General features: G+C 25.2%; 1 protein-coding gene across 1 annotated transcript; it reads left to right on the top strand.

Moving 5' to 3' along the window:
• Nucleotides 1-380: 380 nt before the first annotated feature.
• Nucleotides 381-14,697, top strand: LOC145831850 (phosphatidylinositol-3,5-bisphosphate 3-phosphatase MTMR2-like). The gene is made up of 10 exons (XM_082939196.1): nt 381-585; nt 957-1,196; nt 2,375-2,545; nt 5,549-5,653; nt 5,859-6,017; nt 7,265-7,447; nt 12,052-12,210; nt 13,135-13,272; nt 13,614-13,907; nt 14,393-14,697. The coding sequence occupies exons 1-10, from the start codon at nt 409-411 to the stop codon at nt 14,522-14,524; spliced, it is 1,758 nt and encodes a 585-aa protein (XP_082795322.1). The 5' UTR covers nt 381-408; the 3' UTR covers nt 14,525-14,697.
• The last annotated feature ends 4,333 nt before the right edge of the window (nt 14,698-19,030 follow it).

The raw sequence follows: 19,030 nt of genomic DNA, 5'->3' as shown, positions 1-19,030 counted from the left end.
CACATATGTTTGCTTTTTCAAAGAATTGGCCATTAACTAAAGGACTCTAACACTAACAATTCTTTTTTATAACAGACATGTCGTTAAATGTAAATTTATGATTCAATATGTTTTTTATTGTTCTAACTATTGTATTAAAAATTTTACAACCATCTGAACTTTATCATAAAAAACTTTTATACTCGTCCAGATTGTTCCATTAAAAAATAAGACTATATTTATAAGATATGTGGTATATGCATAGTTTTAATTAAAAGTCGGTTTTCTGAAAAAGTTTTTAAATATACATTTTTAAAATTTAATATTATTAGTATTTTTAAGCTGAAAAATCTTTATACAAAATTATATTACAAAAATTCCTTTATAACATTTTTAGATTGTTGAAATTTTAATAACAATATTTAATTTATGACAATGAATAATTCAAAGAATACACCAGAGGTACCACTACTACCCGGTGAGGAAATAGTAGATGACACTATCAGTGACATTATATACTTTTGTTCCTTCTCTCAACCAATTTCAGGAAGACTTTTTATTACAAACTACAAAATATACTTTGTCAAAAATAGCAAACCTGGACAGGTAGTTAATAATTATTTTTAAATTGAGAAACCATATTTATTTTATTTTTGCTTGAAAAGGTTGCAATCTCTTGCCACCAAAACCGGTCGGCAATAAAATATACAATTTGCATAAATCTATTTTAATTGGAAATCCTAAACTTAGGATTCTTTTAATTAACTAATTAGTTAGTATGTTAATCTTTTAATATGTAAATAAAAAAAAAGTTTTATTTCATATGCTTTGGTAGCACCACCTTTAAAAATGATTAACATTTTATTTTTAATGAAGTTCTAAAAGTGGGTGGTAAGAGAACTCAGAAAAAATACAAGTTATTATTGTTAAAGTTACAGTCATTAAGTCCAATATTGACAAGTTACAATAATTTGCAGGAGAAGCCCTTCACTATAGTAATTCCATTATGCACAGTTAACAGAGTAACAAAAGTTGGGCAGGCAAATAATGCACCTAGACAAGGATCTGGTAAAACACCTTATGGTGTTGAAATTGTATGTAAAGACTTAAGAACTTTAATATTTGGCTTCTTGTTGAAGCCTGAAAATCAGCAAAGAAAAGCAATGTTTGAAAAGTTACAAGAAATGTGCTTTCCATCTTCGTCTGGTTTAAAGCAGGTTTGTTGATAGATTTTATATTTTATAACTATAAAATATTTTGCATGTCTTGGATTAAAAAAAAGTCAACATTATTATAATGATTAAATTGAAATATACAACAAAAGCTATCTTAACTTTTTGAGTAAATAAAGTAGAAGTAATATACTTAAGTCAGAGAAGAAAAAATAAGTTTTTATTATAGTCTAGCCATTTTGATGTGAACCTAGTATAAGTTAAAACAAGTGTTTTAAATTTTTTGTTATATAAGGATTAAAAAAGACCTTACGACTAACAACTATATAATTTTGAAAGTAACATACATAACCTAAGGAATACATGAGTTTTAAATGAAGACTTACAGAACATAAAAAAAAATAAATAATTATATTGAATTAAATACATACTTTATTAGATACAGGTTTAAGTTTTTAAATTTAAAGCTTAAAATATCAAGAACACTTTTAATCTAAAATTTATAAATTAAGGCCATAAATGGGTCAAGGAATTTTTAAACAAGAATTGTTGTCAGCTTTTATATTAAATTTAAAGTATGAAGTTTTAGTAATTTTCCATAAGAAAGTAATTTTAAATTAAATTTTATATTAAAGTCAGTTTAAAAGAAAATTTTCAATCACATAAAATAAAAAATACAAAATAGGCCCAATTTTAGCTTCTATGGCCTTAAAGATAAAAAATAACCAGTTGGATAACTTTTGCCTTTTTTTTAACTTGTTGGAATTTAAAAAATACTAGATTAGATAAATATTTATTAAATACTAACTTACTTTCACTAAATTAATATATTTTACGGTTAGTACATCACAGATAAAGTCTCAATTTAGTTAAAGTATACTCCTTTTTGCTACTGAATTGTTTACTAATTTAAAGTATTAAAATCTATAACTGTTTGCTAAATCAAGGTAAAGCAAGTACATTTATCACTTTTAATAACAACTACATTAGTTATAAAATTATTTATTTTAATTTTTAATACACACTGTAGCTTAGTTTTCAAGTTATATTGGCAATATCATCAGTTGTATTTTTAATTATTGACTTAACTTAAAAAACATTTATGTGTTAGTGTGTTTAGCTTTATGTTCTTGTATTTGGTTTTGGTTTTTGTTAGCATGAAATATGAGAATTTTATTAAAACTGCGTACTTATATTTTATAAATAATAATTAAACAATCTAGGTCTTTGCATTCTCATATAAAGAAGACTTCAACTTGGATGGTCAGTATGTATCAGGTTGGAATATATATAAAGCTCAAGCTGAGTTTACCAGGCTTGGGCTTCCAGTTGATGGGTGGCGACTCACTAAAGCAAACAATAAATATGAGTTATGTGAAAGCTATCCTGACTTGGTGAGAAGCCATTTTAAAGTACAATTTTAAATGAAGAGATTGTGTTGTAAAAAAAGTATATTTATGTTTATTTTAATCAGCATTAAACTAGTTATATAATTTCGTGAAAACTTAAAATATTTTTATTATACTGCTAAGTAATTATGTTTAAAACCTTTTTTTTTGCTTTACATATTTTAAAAACAAATCTTCAGGTTTGATACTTTCTTCTAAAGTCATTTAGTTTATTTATTTCTATGAGATTATTCCTGGAACAAACATGTATTTTATAAACTCGTAAAAACAGATTCTTAAAATTCCATACTAAATAAATATAATATTCAATACATGGTTTATATAATACATGGTTACACTCTCTTAGGCTAGTAAAAAGTTTAAGAAGAACTCAAAATAACTTAGCTTATAATTACTTGGTCAAAACTTGACTGTAAATTGTGATTTTTTTACTGTAACCATATAAGGTAGTGGTAATTTATTGAGTATTTGGTTGCTACTAAGTCAGAAAAAGTCAAAAATATTGTAATTTCTTACAAAATAGTCAAAAACAATAATAAATTTGTTTATTCTTATTTAAAACATTAAGAAAATAATTTTGTCACTAGGAAATTTTATTGATTTTAATAAGGTTTAAAAACTTTTTCAGTACAGCAAAAAATAGTTCTTTATATATTATTTAATTGCTTTTTTCATGTAGCTTTAGTTATCACTTATAGTTTAATAGTCTTTTTTTTATACAAAAGAACTAAGTTATTTTTAAGTTATTGTTTACGCAAAATATTGTTTATTTATTTTTATTATTGTGTGTTTATTTAACAGGTTCACAGGGGAATAAAATATAATGTAGTTCAAATAAGCATGTTATAATTATATACTAATATATTTTATTGTTGCTTAATAAACTTTCATTTAGTTTATTTTTGCTAAAACTAACACCACTATGATCTTTTACTTTTTTTATTAGATAAGTTCGATACTGCTAGAAAAATAAAATTCTAAAATTTTTATTAAGTAATGTTTTAACCAAGTTTTGTTAATGTATAACTTTTAATATTATGGTTGTTAAAATCATATACAAGTTTTTAAACAATATAAACTTTTTTCATATAGATTAAAAAAAATATAGTTAGTTTTTTTTTTGTTACTTTATGAGCTATTTTACTGAACAAAAAAAAAACTTCAACAACCAACAGTGATTATTTATTTTTTCTGTATTCTATTACTTAAATTATATGTACATTGTATGTGACAGGCCAGATCAGAATAATCATTTTTTTTTGAAATATTGGTTGAAATATTTAATGAATATGAAAAATTTGACAATCTGGTTTTTTAATGTGTAGATTATTAAATTCCTAATTTATTTCTAAACAAAATATTAATTGTGTAATAAAAAGTAATTTTATTAAAATTAAGGCAACATTAGCAAAATATCATGTACATGTCTGTACAAATGCTTGAAAGTTTATAAAGTTCATGAAAATTTTGAAAATCAAACGTTCTATATATAAAAAAAAATTTTTGGAATGGAGTTTTTTCAGACCCAACGTAGAAGCTTTCTAAAATATTTTTGCTTTATGCATTTTGCTATTATAAAATAGGTTTATTTAAAACTCAAAAAGTTGCTGTAGTTTAAATTCTTTCAAAAATTCAAGATTTAGTTAGCTAGCAATCCTAAAGTAAAGTTTTAAAAATTTCTGTAGCAGTTACATGACAGTTTAAGTTGTTTTTACAACCCAAATTCTTATGATATTACCAAGAGGCCAAATACAATAAAAAATCTGCCATTGAAAAGTAGAAAATGTACTTAAAAGTTCTTTAATAATTAGCTATGCCATATTAGCTAAACTGATAGATTTCATCTATTTCTAAGCCCAAGTTAGTGCCAGTCAACAGGGGTTAGAAAAAATTTCAGTCAAAACTGAAAAACTTTGCATACAAAACCTGATGGTTTCATAACAGTTCAAGTTCCAAACACTAGAATCTATATTATATTTTCTAGGTGCCATATCTACTTAATTAATTTGAAATTTAAAAACTTTAAATGTACTAAAAAGTTCTATTTTGTACTACTAAATCATCTAAGAGTTTACGTTTTTTAGTCTGGTTATAAGTCATCTGGACTTTGATTAACGAAGGTTAGGGTTAATATTAGTCTAAATTGATGAATAAAATTCTGAAATTACTATAAAAATAAATTAACTAAATCATTCAACTGACCTTGAACGTCTAAACCTATAATAATGATCTACTAAAACCTTGCTCCTATATCCAATTCGGTAGACTTTTAACTATATGTTAGTGAATACTTTAAAATAATTTAAATAATTCCCACAAACAACTTTATAATAGTTTATTATTTTAACGAATGTAAATCTACAATAAGAAAACAACTAAAAAATTTCTATCAAAAGTAAGTGAAAGTGTTTGCCTTTGACAATACTTTACACCATTCAGGTCTATAACAATTAAATGATTTAGTTTTAACTCATACAAATGGCTAACAATTGTATTTCGTTCCAATCCGGTCGTTTACAGAAAGCTCTACAAGAATCCAGCAGGGTAAATTTTAAGTCAGTTTAGTAAAAAAGTATTTAAGATAGATTAATAGATAAAACTCTATGTTAGAGCGCCTTTTAGCAGGTAGAGTTTATACAATGTTTTTTTGAAGCCAGTTAGCTTTTTAATGGTTTGAAAGTATTTTTGTATTTCCAGGGGAAACCATGTCAATAGGTATTTTAGTTTACTCTTTAAAAAAATATTTCTTAACAAATGGCTTCTTAATGTTATCTTTTCTCAAAAAGTAGGTTGAAACTTATTAGAAAAGCTACTTATGCTGATTTTAGCTGTTGTAATATAAACTATATTGTATTTTTACAGCAGTACATAGTATTAAATTTTGTTGATTACTTAATTGATACTGCATTTGATTACTTTTCTCATAGCTTATAATTAAAAGCTGATAAATTTTAATGTTAATTTCAAGCTTATATTATTATATTTCAGTTATCAGTTCCTTCAGCTGCAAGTGATGATGATTTAAACAAAGTGTCTAATTTCAGAAGTAGTTGCAGAATTCCTGTCTTGAGCTGGATTCACCCTGAAAGTAATGTTAGTAAAATTTTATCAGGTTGTATATATTTTCAGTTTTTTTCTTCTAAACAGTATAAAATTAGAATAAAGATATACTTTCAGTTGTAGTAAAAATAAGCATTTAATATGTTACCTTTAATCATTTGTCATTTTTGGTTGTTATTTTGACCATAAAAATCTTAATCTATTAGAAACTTAAATTTAACTGTAAAAATTTTTTCAGGCTACAATAACACGATGCAGTCAACCGCTAGTTGGTATTGCGAGCAAGAGATCACGTGAGGATGAGAGATACCTTCACCTTATACTGGAAGCCAATCCACACGCTCACAAGCTGCTCATATTTGATGCCAGACCCCAAGCAAACGCTTTTGCCAATCTAGTAGGTTGCTTTCTGTACAAAATTAAAAAATGAAAATAAAATAGTTGTTAGTATTGAAAGTTTCGATCATTTTTATTTATTTATTGTATATTCTTGGTTTCTAAACGTGAAGCTTTTTGAAAATGTTTTGTATTATTTTTTACTAAATTTGTTGTTACTTTTTGAATGTTTCTAGCTTTTTAAACAAATTATGTCTGACTCGTTATATGTACGGTGTTGTCATGTTTCAGCTCAACTTTCAAAGTACTTTTAATATTTGAGATACTACCAGTTAAGAAAGTTTTTTTTTGATGCATGAAATATATATTAGTTTTTTTTATTTTTACTCACGTTTCCTTAATAAGTTTATGCTTATCAATAAGTTGCTATTGTTGTTGTTTAGAAAACGTGCATAAAACAGTTAAAAAAAGCGTTGTATTGATATTTTGTCTACTTTTTAATTATTGATAGTACAATACACTCTACTATCCATAAATCATCATGAGTTATAAAGTTTTATCTCAAGTAGAGCATATTTCAACTTAATCTATTTTCATTGTGTAAGTTTTTTTGACACTTGTTATGCTTTTTCTTAATTTTTAGTCAGATAATTAAATATAAAGCTTAAACATGAACTGTGTAATGAAATTATTCTCATCTTACCTTACTTTTTGATTTTATATATTAGATTCACATAATGTCTATCAAAAATCTTTTAGACATCTTTTAAAAAGTGTGTAGCTATCTTTAAATGTTTTTCACGTGGATATACTCTAAGAAAAATGTTTTGTTTTATTATTGTACTGAAAAATACTATTATATAATAAATTGTAAATGTTTGCAGTTTTCAAATATGTAGCTTAAAAGCTTATTTTAATTTTTTTAAAAGCAGTAATAGCTATATTCTGGTAGTTTTTTTGTTATATAGATTCATGAAACTTTTACTTGCAAGTAAACATTCTAAGTTGTTTTCTGAATTCTATATACTTTTTACTTTGGTATTCCTAAAGATTAGTGTGTTTATTGTTAAAAAGTAAATGTTAAATTTAAGATTAATTTTTTTTAAGTTATTTAAACCAAAAAGTTTTCCAGGTAGTCATTTAACTTTTTTCACTCATATTGAATAATAAGTTCTAATATACTTAGTATATTCTCTATTGCAATTCAACCGCAAAGTTAACCACAGAAAATAGTGAAAAACACCATTAATGCTGCATGCTACCAACTTACTAAAAAACTCTATTTACTTACAATGTACATTTTTAAAGGCCAGAGGTGGTGGATATGAGACGGGCGATGCTTACCCGACGATGGAGCTGAAGTTCTGTGACATCCACAACATTCACGTTATGCGCGAATCTATGAGAAAGTTGCACGACGTGTGCTACAATCACAACGATAAGAACTGTCTCACCTCACTCGAACAAACCGGTTGGCTCCATCATATAAAAGTTAGTATTAGAATATTGTGAAAGAACTCGAAGCAGGGTTGCTTAACATTTAAACAATTTTAATTACTTGTTCATATTTGTAAATTTCTTTGGTTTTTGTTAGATGCAGAAAAGTTTTTTGACAAAAAAAAAATTCTCAAACTGAATTTTTTCTCTAAAATTGGCTTTATTTTAATAATAAATGCCATTTTTAACTTTTCGAAAGTTTGAATGAAACGGTTTTTAAAACATAATTTATTTTTCTTGTTGAGCACTTCACATATTTTATTTTTCATACTAATTTTTTGCTCAAATATTTTTAAATTATGTTTAGTTATGGTCAATTTTATGAAATTTATGCGTAAGTTTATAATAAACGTTTATATATATATTTTAATAATAACAAATTATACAGTATCCTTCTTTTATTACACTAACACATGTTTCTGTGTGTTAACGGATTAACACACTTCAACGGAGCTCTGTGAAAAATAAATACTGTAAGGAAAGAATAGAAGCTAAAGTAGGTATATACATGTGTCCATTAAAAATAAAAATAATTGCTATAGATTTTTATAGGTTAATGGTTAAAAATAGATAAAATACTTAATGTTAAATCCGACTGTTAAAAAATATATAATACTTGTAATTATTAAGTCTAAATTAAATAAATTAAAGTAAAAATACAAAATAAAATAACAAGTCATAATATAAACTACTTACATGAAAATGAAGGAAGTACTGATAAACTTCCTTAAAGTATTCGTTTATATTTAGTTTTGCTCTCCTGAGAAATAATTTTATTTTTACGGATTCTCTAGCATTTTTAGTGTCGTAAATATTGAACAAATTGAATACATCTAAATTGTATACAAATAGCTTGGTGTAAAAATCTATTATCAAATAGCAAAAAATTGTAAAAAAAATCCATTTAGAGGCTGTAGATTTGGTTTAAATGATGTGAGAAAATAAAAAAAAGTAAGTGTGAGAGGATCTTGTACTATTAAAATGTTTGTGGTGAGTCAAAAAGAACTTGACATTTTTTGAAATTTACATTTTTTTGTCTTACAAAAGAGCAAATACAGATAGAAGATATATGAAAAGATAAATTTTAGAATAGATGAACCTCAAAATAAAGTAACATGAAGAATTAACTTTTGTTTTAAATCAAATTGACTCTCTAAATTGAATGTTTTAAGATTAAATCCCCGTGGTTAACAAATATAAAAAAGTGACAAACTTTTGAAACAGTGATAATAATCTCATTTCCTGAAGTTTTATCAAGAAAATTAGCATGTATTACATCAGAAAAAACAACACAATAAGACAAATAGCTTGCAACAAGAAGAAAAAATGAAAAACTCAATAATATAAACATTTTTTAAGAATAATATAAAAAAAATATTACTTTTTTATATTTTAGAACTTTATTTTTTAATTAAAACTTGTTTTAAAGATTTTATAAATACTTACCTCAGTTAAAGTTTTTTTTACATTTTTTAGCAAAGTTAAAAGAGTTTTTCTAAATTTGAATGAGATTTTGCTAGCTAGTTTTAATATTTTTTTTATTTTATAACCAATTTTGTAAAAAAACATTGATAAATTTGAAAAGTTAGTCTTATTTCAAAAAATAAGAAGAAAAATTCAAAAATAAAATCCTCGAATTGCTAATGGTCATAGGGTAGAGCTGTTGTTAATATCATTTTACTTGTATTGTTATATTATATGTTTACAATGAGTTTGTTTTCTATGCATTTTGTCTTATTATATGAAAAGTTTTCAGAGTTTTTGGTTTTATTCCCAAATTTCAAAGGTTTTTCATTATCTATGTTTTTTTCATCTTTATAATAAAATTTTTAAGTAGTTTACAAAATTACAAAAAATTAAGTTAGTACATTTGTATTTTCTAGTTAGCTTTACATTTTGAAAATTGTTTTTGAGTTTTATTTGTATTACTACTGTAAACTTGGTACACTATGTGTGGATTTAAACAAATTTAGTTGTTTCACAGATTTTTAAAACTAAGTTTAAAAGTTAAGTTTTCTAAGGTTAAAATTATGCAAATATCATTTGAAAGTAAAAACACCCACTTGATACCATTAACACTCAAAGCTATTAACAAAGTCAATCAATCTGAAGTTCAGTTTGTTACAATGAGTTCCAGATAATTATTTCAAGAAAAAGCCCTTTGAATGATGTTTTCAGACAATTATGTAAAATATAAAGTTTGTTTCAACTTGATTTTAAATATTACTGTAAATTTTATTTTTCTACAAGCATTGTTGTTTACAATATGAAAATTTTTATATTTTATATTTTCTTTAAATGTATCAAGATTATGGATTGTATCTGTTGTTTTAAAATAAGTTTATAAATTTTAGAGTGGTTTACTAAATTTAAAAAATATATCAGTTTAATTCTTTAATCTATGTTTGATAAATGATAAAAAGTTTTAAAATAAGTTTTATATAACTTTTTCAATCTAAGATTAAAAAGAATAAGTTAGTACTAGTTATTTTAACAAGTGTATAGTTGTATTATTAATTCATAACAAGTTTAAAAAAAAAACTTATATATTTTATGTTTAAAAATCTTTATGTTTGAATTTATTTATATGTTTCAAATTGTATCTGAAAAATATTAATGTTTAACATTCAAGGTTTGTTGTTATTTAAATAAGTTGTTTTATTTAACAAGTTTTTTTTGTAAACAAAAAGTTTGATTCTTTTTTACAGCTTTTATTTAACAAGTTTTTTTTTATAAGAAAATGTTTTATTCTTTTTTACAGTTTAAATCTTTGTGCTACCAAAGCTAGTAATAACATTTACAAAGACGTGTACTCTTCCTTTCTTTATGAATTATTTTTGACAAAATAAAGTAATTGTACATCTGAATTTTATCTAATGAACTTTTTTTTTATATCCTTTTTGTTTTTTATTCAACTCTTGAACTTTAGTAATTTAATTTTAATAAAAGCAACAATTTTTGCAAATATTTTCTGAAGTGGGGAAACTGTTTTCAAGTTTATATATTTTAGGCCTATCAGTAATACTATTAAAGTTAAATTCTTTATTAATATTTTTATTTTAAATGAAAGGTTTTATAGGCTCATAAACGTTTCAACACATAAAGAATTATAGGGGGTCAAGAGCAGTACAACTTGCCTTGTATTCAGTTATTCATTACACTTCAACATTCTATTTATTTTTAAACTTTTAATAAAACTGCACACTTTCATACAGAATTAAAGGTAGTTAAAACTACTCTATTCCCGTTATGACGTCATCACACATTATTCTTGTTTTTTTTTTGCAGATTCGTAACTTTTTAGAGCTAGCTACGTCCCTGCCTTACAGTATTTATTTTTTGACAGAGCTCCGTTGAAGTGTTTAATCCGTTAACACAGAGAAACATGTGTTAGTATAACAAAAAAAGGATACTGTATAATTTGTTATTATTATATGTTCCAGTGAACATGTTTCGCTACGATCTTTTGTTAACAAACGATTACATTTATATTTTGAATAGTTATATATATATATTTATCCATTTTAAAGTAAATTGAATATATTATGTAAAAATTAATTTCCAAAGTCATGAAAAAGCTTCAGGTTATAATGTACTAGTTTTGCTAAAAGGATTTATCTTTTGGTTAGTTTTTTTATGTTTTGTTTTTTATATAAAAAAAAAAACCTGAGTTGTGCTCCTTGATAGTTATTAAATTTTCTAAATCTGGTTAAAAGTTTTATATTGAGCTAGATAAATTCGATTACTGTTTTATAACTTTATTAACAAGAAAATAAAGTTAACGTAAGCTATTAAGTTTAAATCATTAAAAATCTGCAATGCTACTAAAATTTGTGTTTTAAAACAATACTTTTTAAATTTAAGTTTAATGTAAAAATAGTTTAATTTGAAATGATTTAGTAATAAACAGAGATTGACTGAGGTTAATATATAATCAGTTAGTTTTATATGACTTAAAATAGTTTGTCTATGCTTAAAGAGTCGCAACCGTATATAATATATGTTTAAGTTTTTATGCAAAACTGTAGTTTTTTGTTTTTATTTTTTCTTTCAAAGTATTGACTTGTAAGTTTAAAGCTTAAAATATTTAGTATTAATAAATATTTTTAAGTCAAACGACAAGAAGCTAAACAAAATTTTAAATTAATTTCTGCCAATACTTAGTTAGTAAAATTGTCTCAAAATAAAAGGTGTAGTTTTTCAAACTTTTACCTTATAAATTTATGTTTTTTGGCATATAGTAATACTTCTTACAACACAATAAACAGTAAGTATTTATATTTAAGTTATTTTACTACAAAATACAGCAGCTTTGAAAATGTTTGTTCTTTAGATTATGTAAAAAGAAACAATATATTTTGTTTGTTGTAATTTGAAGATTAAAATTAAATATAATGTAAACTAGCTTTAGCCTTAAAATCGATTCAATAAAACTTTATTAATGATTTTCAATCTTGTAAATCTCAACCTTTTTATTAATAATATTTTTCAGCTTGAAACTGAAAACTATGTTTTATCTAAGTGCTAATTATCACACAAAGGTTTCCTTAACTTATATTTATGAGCATGAAACTGAAACTTGTTGAAATTTTGCACAGTTGGTGTTGGCAGCAGCAACGCGAATAGCGGATCGAGTTGAGAGCGGCAAGTCGTCTGTGCTGGTGCACTGCTCAGACGGGTGGGACAGAACTTCGCAGCTGACCAGTCTCTCAATGATCATGCTGGATTCTTACTACCGCACGTTGAACGGCTTCATGGTTTGCTTTAAAAGTCTTTGGATATATTTTTTTTATTTGTGTATACGTCATATGTATTATGGTCAATACATTTTTTGTTACATAGAAATTTCTATACTTAGTCATGTTTTTGTACAACAGCTATTTTTTATAATATATCTAATACTACTGGTTATTTTAAAAATCTTTTTTGTATAAGTATTTTTTGATCATAACATTTATTTTATAGTGTTTTTAGTGAACACATATTTTTATGTTTAACTAATTTTACCATCTAAGTTAAAAGAAAGCTATTGTTTAATTTGGTAAAGTATATATTTACTTTGATAATTAACTTATACTTAGTCTTCCGTTATATCTTTTTTGTGATTGTTTTTTGTTATAAGGTTTTTAGCTTAACGTTATAACTGTATATATCGTTAGATTTTACAGTTAAATTAGTAAATGCTTACTTGAAGTATATAACTCTACTACTAAAGCTTATGGAATTCTTCATAAAATTTATAGAGATTTTGTTTTTGTCTAAAAGAATAAGGTAATTTTTGTCCATGGTTACTTTGAAATTTTGTCCAATTTTTACGCGTATTTGTTTACGCTGATTTTCAAATACTTTATCACCCAGCTTAGAGTTTGATTGAAAATGTTTACAAATATATCTTTTATTCCTAAACATTTATTTTAAACACTAAGTTTTTTTTTAATAAAAAATCGGTAAATTAGTCTTGTTAAATATTTAGTAAAAGTACTTTAGTGATTTTTAGAAACACTTTACTCTGTTTAATAAGCACAAACAAAACGGTACTTAAAGACTAAAATAAATATACTCGTTGTTGTTTTGAAGCTAAAAGTCAGTTATTAAAAACTTGTACTTTACTAACATTAATTAATACTTTTATAGCCTGAGAAAGTGCTGTCAATTAAGTTTTAATTATTGTGTTTTTATAGGTGCTAGTAGAAAAAGAGTGGTTAAGTTTCGGTCACAAGTTTCAACAGAGAATAGGTCACGGCGACAAGCAGCACAGTGATGAAAGAAGTCCTATTTTCGTTCAGTTTGTTGACTGCGTCTTTCAAATTTATGATCAGGTTTGAAAGGAATTTTGATTGATAATTTTAGCTCACGTATATAAAATGTGTGTTATAAAATAAATTCTTATATAGTGTACAAAGCTCATTATTTTCCAAGTTCTTTGGGAGTGAAAAATATTTTTAAGCACATTTACTACTTTGATCATCTTTAAACTCGAATTAAGTAATTATATTTTGTTTATACATATGGTACCTTTATATTTAAACCAAGCAGTTTTGAGTGTTAACTGTTTTTCATTTAACTTAATAAATTAAGGTGAATCTTTTATTTAAGTTTGTAAACTAGCTTAAACTAATAATCTAGTTTTGTTTAAAGATAATTAAAAAACTGCAAACAGTTCCGCACTGCGTTCGAGTTCAACGAAAAGTTCCTCATATTCGTCCTCGACCATCTGTACTCCTGCTTGTTCGGAACTTTCCTCTGCAACTGCCAAAGGGAGAGGGTGAAGCTGAAGTTGGCCAAGGAAACCAGGTCTCTTTGGTCCGTGGTCCTCACCAACCGCAGGGACTTTCTCAACCCGCTGTACACGCCCGCGTACAACAACCACGTCATTCTGCCGATCGCGGCCACGAGGCACCTCAAGCTGTGGACCAATTACTACGCGAGGTGGAACCCGTCGTCGAAATGCCAGGTAATGAGTTTTGTATGAATTAGATTTTGCAAGTTTAATGACGTCGCTCAAATTTATTTTATGATTTACAAGCTCAATGTTTGTTTGTTTTATTTTAAAAAATATTGTGAACAAAATAAACAAACTGTGAACTATAAAAGGTCTAATCTATCTAATAAAATAGTTATTTATCCATTGAATTATCAGATTTATTAATAATGTTTTATAGTCCTTCAGTTGTTTTTTATTACTATACATGTACACATGACTTATGTTGCAGACATATCACCTATTTTGATTGAATATAGAAAAATAAATATTTTGTATTGTGTTTTGTTCTTGAAAGTTTTAAATTAACAAAATCTAAAATATTAAAACGCTATATCATATGTCAAGTAGAGCCTTGTTTTTCAAATGTGTTTTTAATTTTATAACTAATAAGATTTGTAAAATATTAAGTACATTGCTAAAGTTTAATTTAGTTTATATAATATTCTCAAACATAGGAGCCGTTGGAGGAACGAAACAAGCAACTTCTTGACATTAGAGAAATGCTGAAGAAAAGAGTTGAAGAATTAGAATTGCAATTAGCTAACAAAAACTCAAACGCGACTCCTACTTCTGAAACTGCTAATTAAATTTATTATAGTTTATTTTTTAATCAACTCCACTTTAAATGTATAAAGATACAACTGTGTTATTTTACTACATTTTTTAATTTAAATGCTTAGTTTTTAAACTGGTTTCTTGATACTAGTTGACCCATAAATATTTTATGTTTTTTCATCAAACACATATTTTTAAAAACAATTGTGTAAAAGTTTCTTTTTTGCATAACTTTAAAACTTTTTTCTTTATAAATCTTTACTATAAAATTTTAAAGAAGTTAAGTATAAGTTCTTTAAGTTTATACTTGAGTCATTTTTCATAATATCAAGTTATATACAAATTACTACAAATTATTTTGTTATGTTGATGAGACGTGTTTACGGAAGCAATGAAAATATGTTACTTTTTATAATAACAGTTTAAAAACTAATTATCGCGATTCAAAAGCTTTTCTTTTGTGTGGTTTTTCTGATTGCTTAAAACTTTATTGCTGCTTTAATTTTTTTTAGAGTATTACTATATATTTCTTCTTAATTTGCAATAACCAACATCATTTAGTGTTTACAATTAAAAAAAAATATTTTAGCCTTTTTGTTTAAAATATAAAGTTTTCATTGAAAAATTAATTTCTGTATTAAATTTTGTATCACAGTTTTTATTCCTGCATAGAGATGTATTTTTTTTTTTGTTATACAAAATGATTATATTATATGTTTACTTTACTTTATTATTTGAATATTTTAAATTAAAAAACAACAGTTTTGTTATATGACAGCGAAAAGTTTATAATGGTAACAACAAATAAATCGGAATGATAATAACGGTTTCACTACTGTTTTTAACGTAATTAAAATGATCTACTTATTTACAAAAATGCTTATTATCTACTGGTGTTACTTAATCGTCACCAAATATTTTAAGGTTACTTTTACTACTTGAAACGCTATTATTTGTTCAAACTGTTGTTCACTAGTTTGTGAACCACATGTTACCAATGTCAAACACTATGTAGGGCAGGGTTTCGCAAACTTTTTTTCAAAAGGCCCCCTTTAAAGAAATTAAAAAAGCTGTGGACCCTCCAATAAAATTACTCAAAAAACACCTAAGACCATTTTTTTTTGCTTTTCATCATCAACTCCAGAATATCTAGTGTAATTTTCAAACTAATGACCCTCTTGTGGCTTGGCCCCCAAGGGCTTATAATTTATGCTTTAATAATTTCATTTGCAATGGAAACCTTTTGCACAGTAATAAACTACTTGTTTTTTACTACATAACTTACTAAATACATTTTTAAACCTCTTAATGAAACATTGAAGAAAAGTTGACCAAGAAGAATGCTACTTATTTTTGGTTTACGAAAAAAAAAATTATAAGTTACTCGCTGGAAGATTATTAAACTTACATTTCTTTAAGTGTAAGATTTCTTAATGAAGTTTTGTTATATATTTAGTCGGTAGAATATGCATATTCTTTAATTAATACAAAATACATATTCTACGTTTTTACTAACTATATTTAACTTTGTAACAACAAAAATCTATGAAAAGTAAATGTACTAAAACTACTATTGGGCTTCTTTCAAATACGATTTTACTCGTTTTATCTTATTAATTAATAATATAGTTCTCAATTTTTTTAAACTTGTGCACAATGAAGTACTTAAAAAAGGTTAGTCAAACAGAATATTAAGTATATATTTTTATAGTTTAAGAAATTTAAGTATCTTTTACACTTATTCTTTTTTTTTAATTTACTTGTGTTCAGTAAATCTACCTACTTCTATGCATACTTTGTAAGTCAGGTTTAGAATAGTGTTGGAAAATTATCCTAATTTAGACTCAAACTTATTAAAATTCGACATACCTAGAGTATAATCATACTACTTTTGAAAAATAACTCCTTGTCATTTGCTTACTACTTTTATGAAGATAAACAACCAGTTACAATTTCAAATACATTATAAAAAGCAACTTTTTTAAAAACTCGACATACCTAACAAATCATTTAAAGCAAAAATAACTTTTATCTATAGTGGATTGAAATAAGTTGAAAAGATACAGACAAATCTAGAGAAGGATTTTCAAAACTTTATACAAACTAAAAACATAAAGTAAATTTCAACGACATGTTATTTAAAAAACAAAACTATGTTGAAGCACAAGATAAACAAAACTCAAACAGTCTTAAATTTACCACACTAAATCCTTCCTTTTTAAATAAAAGTTATTACTTGCAGCAGAAAAAGTTCAGGCCTTTCAGTATCAGCAATAATCATAACCTAATGAGTTACAAGTACGATCAGATTTCACTTTTCAAGATCATATTATACCACTTTTAAGCTTTTTTCTGACGTACAATAAAAATCCTGCTGGTATAGTAGATATATAAATACTTGTAGTTGTATTAAAAAAAATCTGAACGCTCACAACTATGGTCAATGAATTGGTGTTGAAAATGACCTTTTGGTCATCGAGCCTTAAATCATATACTTTGTTGACAAGTTTTAATCAGTTTTAATTTAAAAAGTATTAGAAATATAAATTTAAGATCAAAAGTTAAGTTTATTTTTGATTTTACTTAAATAAAATAACTAGATTAATTACTAAAATAAATAAATGCTTTTTTAAACTCGTTTCTGCCAATAATAATCTTGAAAATTATAGTCTACCATGGGCACCACACCGTCTCCTCCCTAAAATTTAGATTTTTACGATCATATACGTTCACATTTTTCTTGTTGCTCTTTCTACAAGAGAAACTACAAAAACGAAATAAACAGATCAATAACGAAACAATAAGTGAGAAATGGTAAAACTACTGTATATAACATATGTCTGTCTTACTTTTTAAATATATAAAAACAAACATGGGTATAAGCACAAACTTTAGAGCATAAATTATTTTAAAAAAAGTCATAGATCTTCTTCGTTGAAAGTGAGTAAAAGTATAAAAATTTAAAACTATTTAGTATGTTCTTATTTTATTACCTATCTTCTTATATTATCTATGTTATTTTCTTATTGTATGACCATTTTCTGTCTTTCAACAAAGAGAACTTTATCAAAAGATTACTTACAAAAGTTACCTTTAGTGTTAAGAACTTCTATGCAGTTTTCATCGTCCCACAGACATGCAAGTATAACACGTCTTTTGTTGCTTCTTCCACGAAGCTCGTCACATTACTTTTTACATACTCACCTAATGTAGAGGAAATATAGGTGCTTAATTTGCTATATGAGTTACAAAAGTTCTAAACAATTCATCATAGTCCTAATGCTCGCTCATAAACTTCATGTATCTTGGCACCAATGAGTAATTTTATGACTGCTATTGACTCCATCAGTTTAGCAAAATATCATTCAGACATAGTCATCAGCCTAGGGTTATTTTCTAAAATAAGATCGCTTAATTCGCATACTGAAGTAGCTGTATGTTTGCATTATAAAGTATATAAATCAATGAAAGTGATACAACTAATGTCTTGGTAAAGTAAAACATTTATTTGAATGTAACGTAGTTCTTTCACATCAAAATTACTATTTCAAAACATTATTGGTTTTTGCATTATTGGTTAAATGTGTATATTAAAAACTTACATACTTAATTTAAATATTTTTCTAATATTACAGTAGACTACCGCTTAAGTACGCAAATTGAACTCGACCAAAAAGTGCGTACTTAGCACGGGTAGTGCGTACTTTTTGACGACATAGTATAATATGAAATTTAGTTGTTTTTTACTTTCTTACAACTAGCCACCAAATAATTAAGCCAAATAAACAAGTGTTTTTATTTTAAATAACATTTGATTCATAATTCTAATCTGCAAAAATTTTTAATAGATTTTAAAATTATTTATTTTTTTATAAAAAATTTCTACATAATGTTAGTCAAGCTAAGTTTAGTTTAGTTAATACATTTATTATAATTTTCCATTAGCTAAAAAGTGTTTGATTTTTTTTTTGAATAAAAAATTTTTCAGGACTGTTTTTGTAAGAAAGTTTATATCAGTAGAAACATTGATAGTATAAGTGCACAATGATAAGATGCTCATTATTTTCTTTTTTAACTTTAGTTTTTTTTTGCTCTTCCTACGTTTTATATTTTTATTTTGACTTTATAAAAATTGTACCTAGTTTTTGTGGTTAACTAGTTTTTGTATTATGTCACATTGAAATTAGCCTTTCTTTTGCAGATATTCTGAAAGTTTTTGAATAAAAAATATTTAGAAATTTAAGAAAATTTAGAGAAATTTAGAAAATAGATGGAAAGCGTCAGAAAATGACTCTATGGAACAAGTCTTTAGAAAAAGTCTAAGTCTAAGAAAATTTAGATTTTTTTGTCTTTCTAGGTAAGTGCGTACTTAAGGCGAGGTGCGTACCAAAAAAAGTGCGTACTTAAGCGGTAGTATACTGTAATTAATGTATTGACATAGTCAAAAACTTAATAAATTAGTAAAATAAATATTCTAATCAAACTTTAGTATCTTTTTAGCTTTTATTTCATTTGCATTGTATAGTTGATATATACCA

The sequence above is a fragment of the Thalia democratica genome, chromosome 1, assembly GCF_965202585.1.
Source record: "Thalia democratica chromosome 1, ktThaDemo2.hap1.1, whole genome shotgun sequence".
NCBI lineage: Eukaryota > Metazoa > Chordata > Thaliacea > Salpida > Salpidae > Thalia > Thalia democratica.
This window is presented reverse-complemented; position numbering and strand designations above follow the sequence as displayed.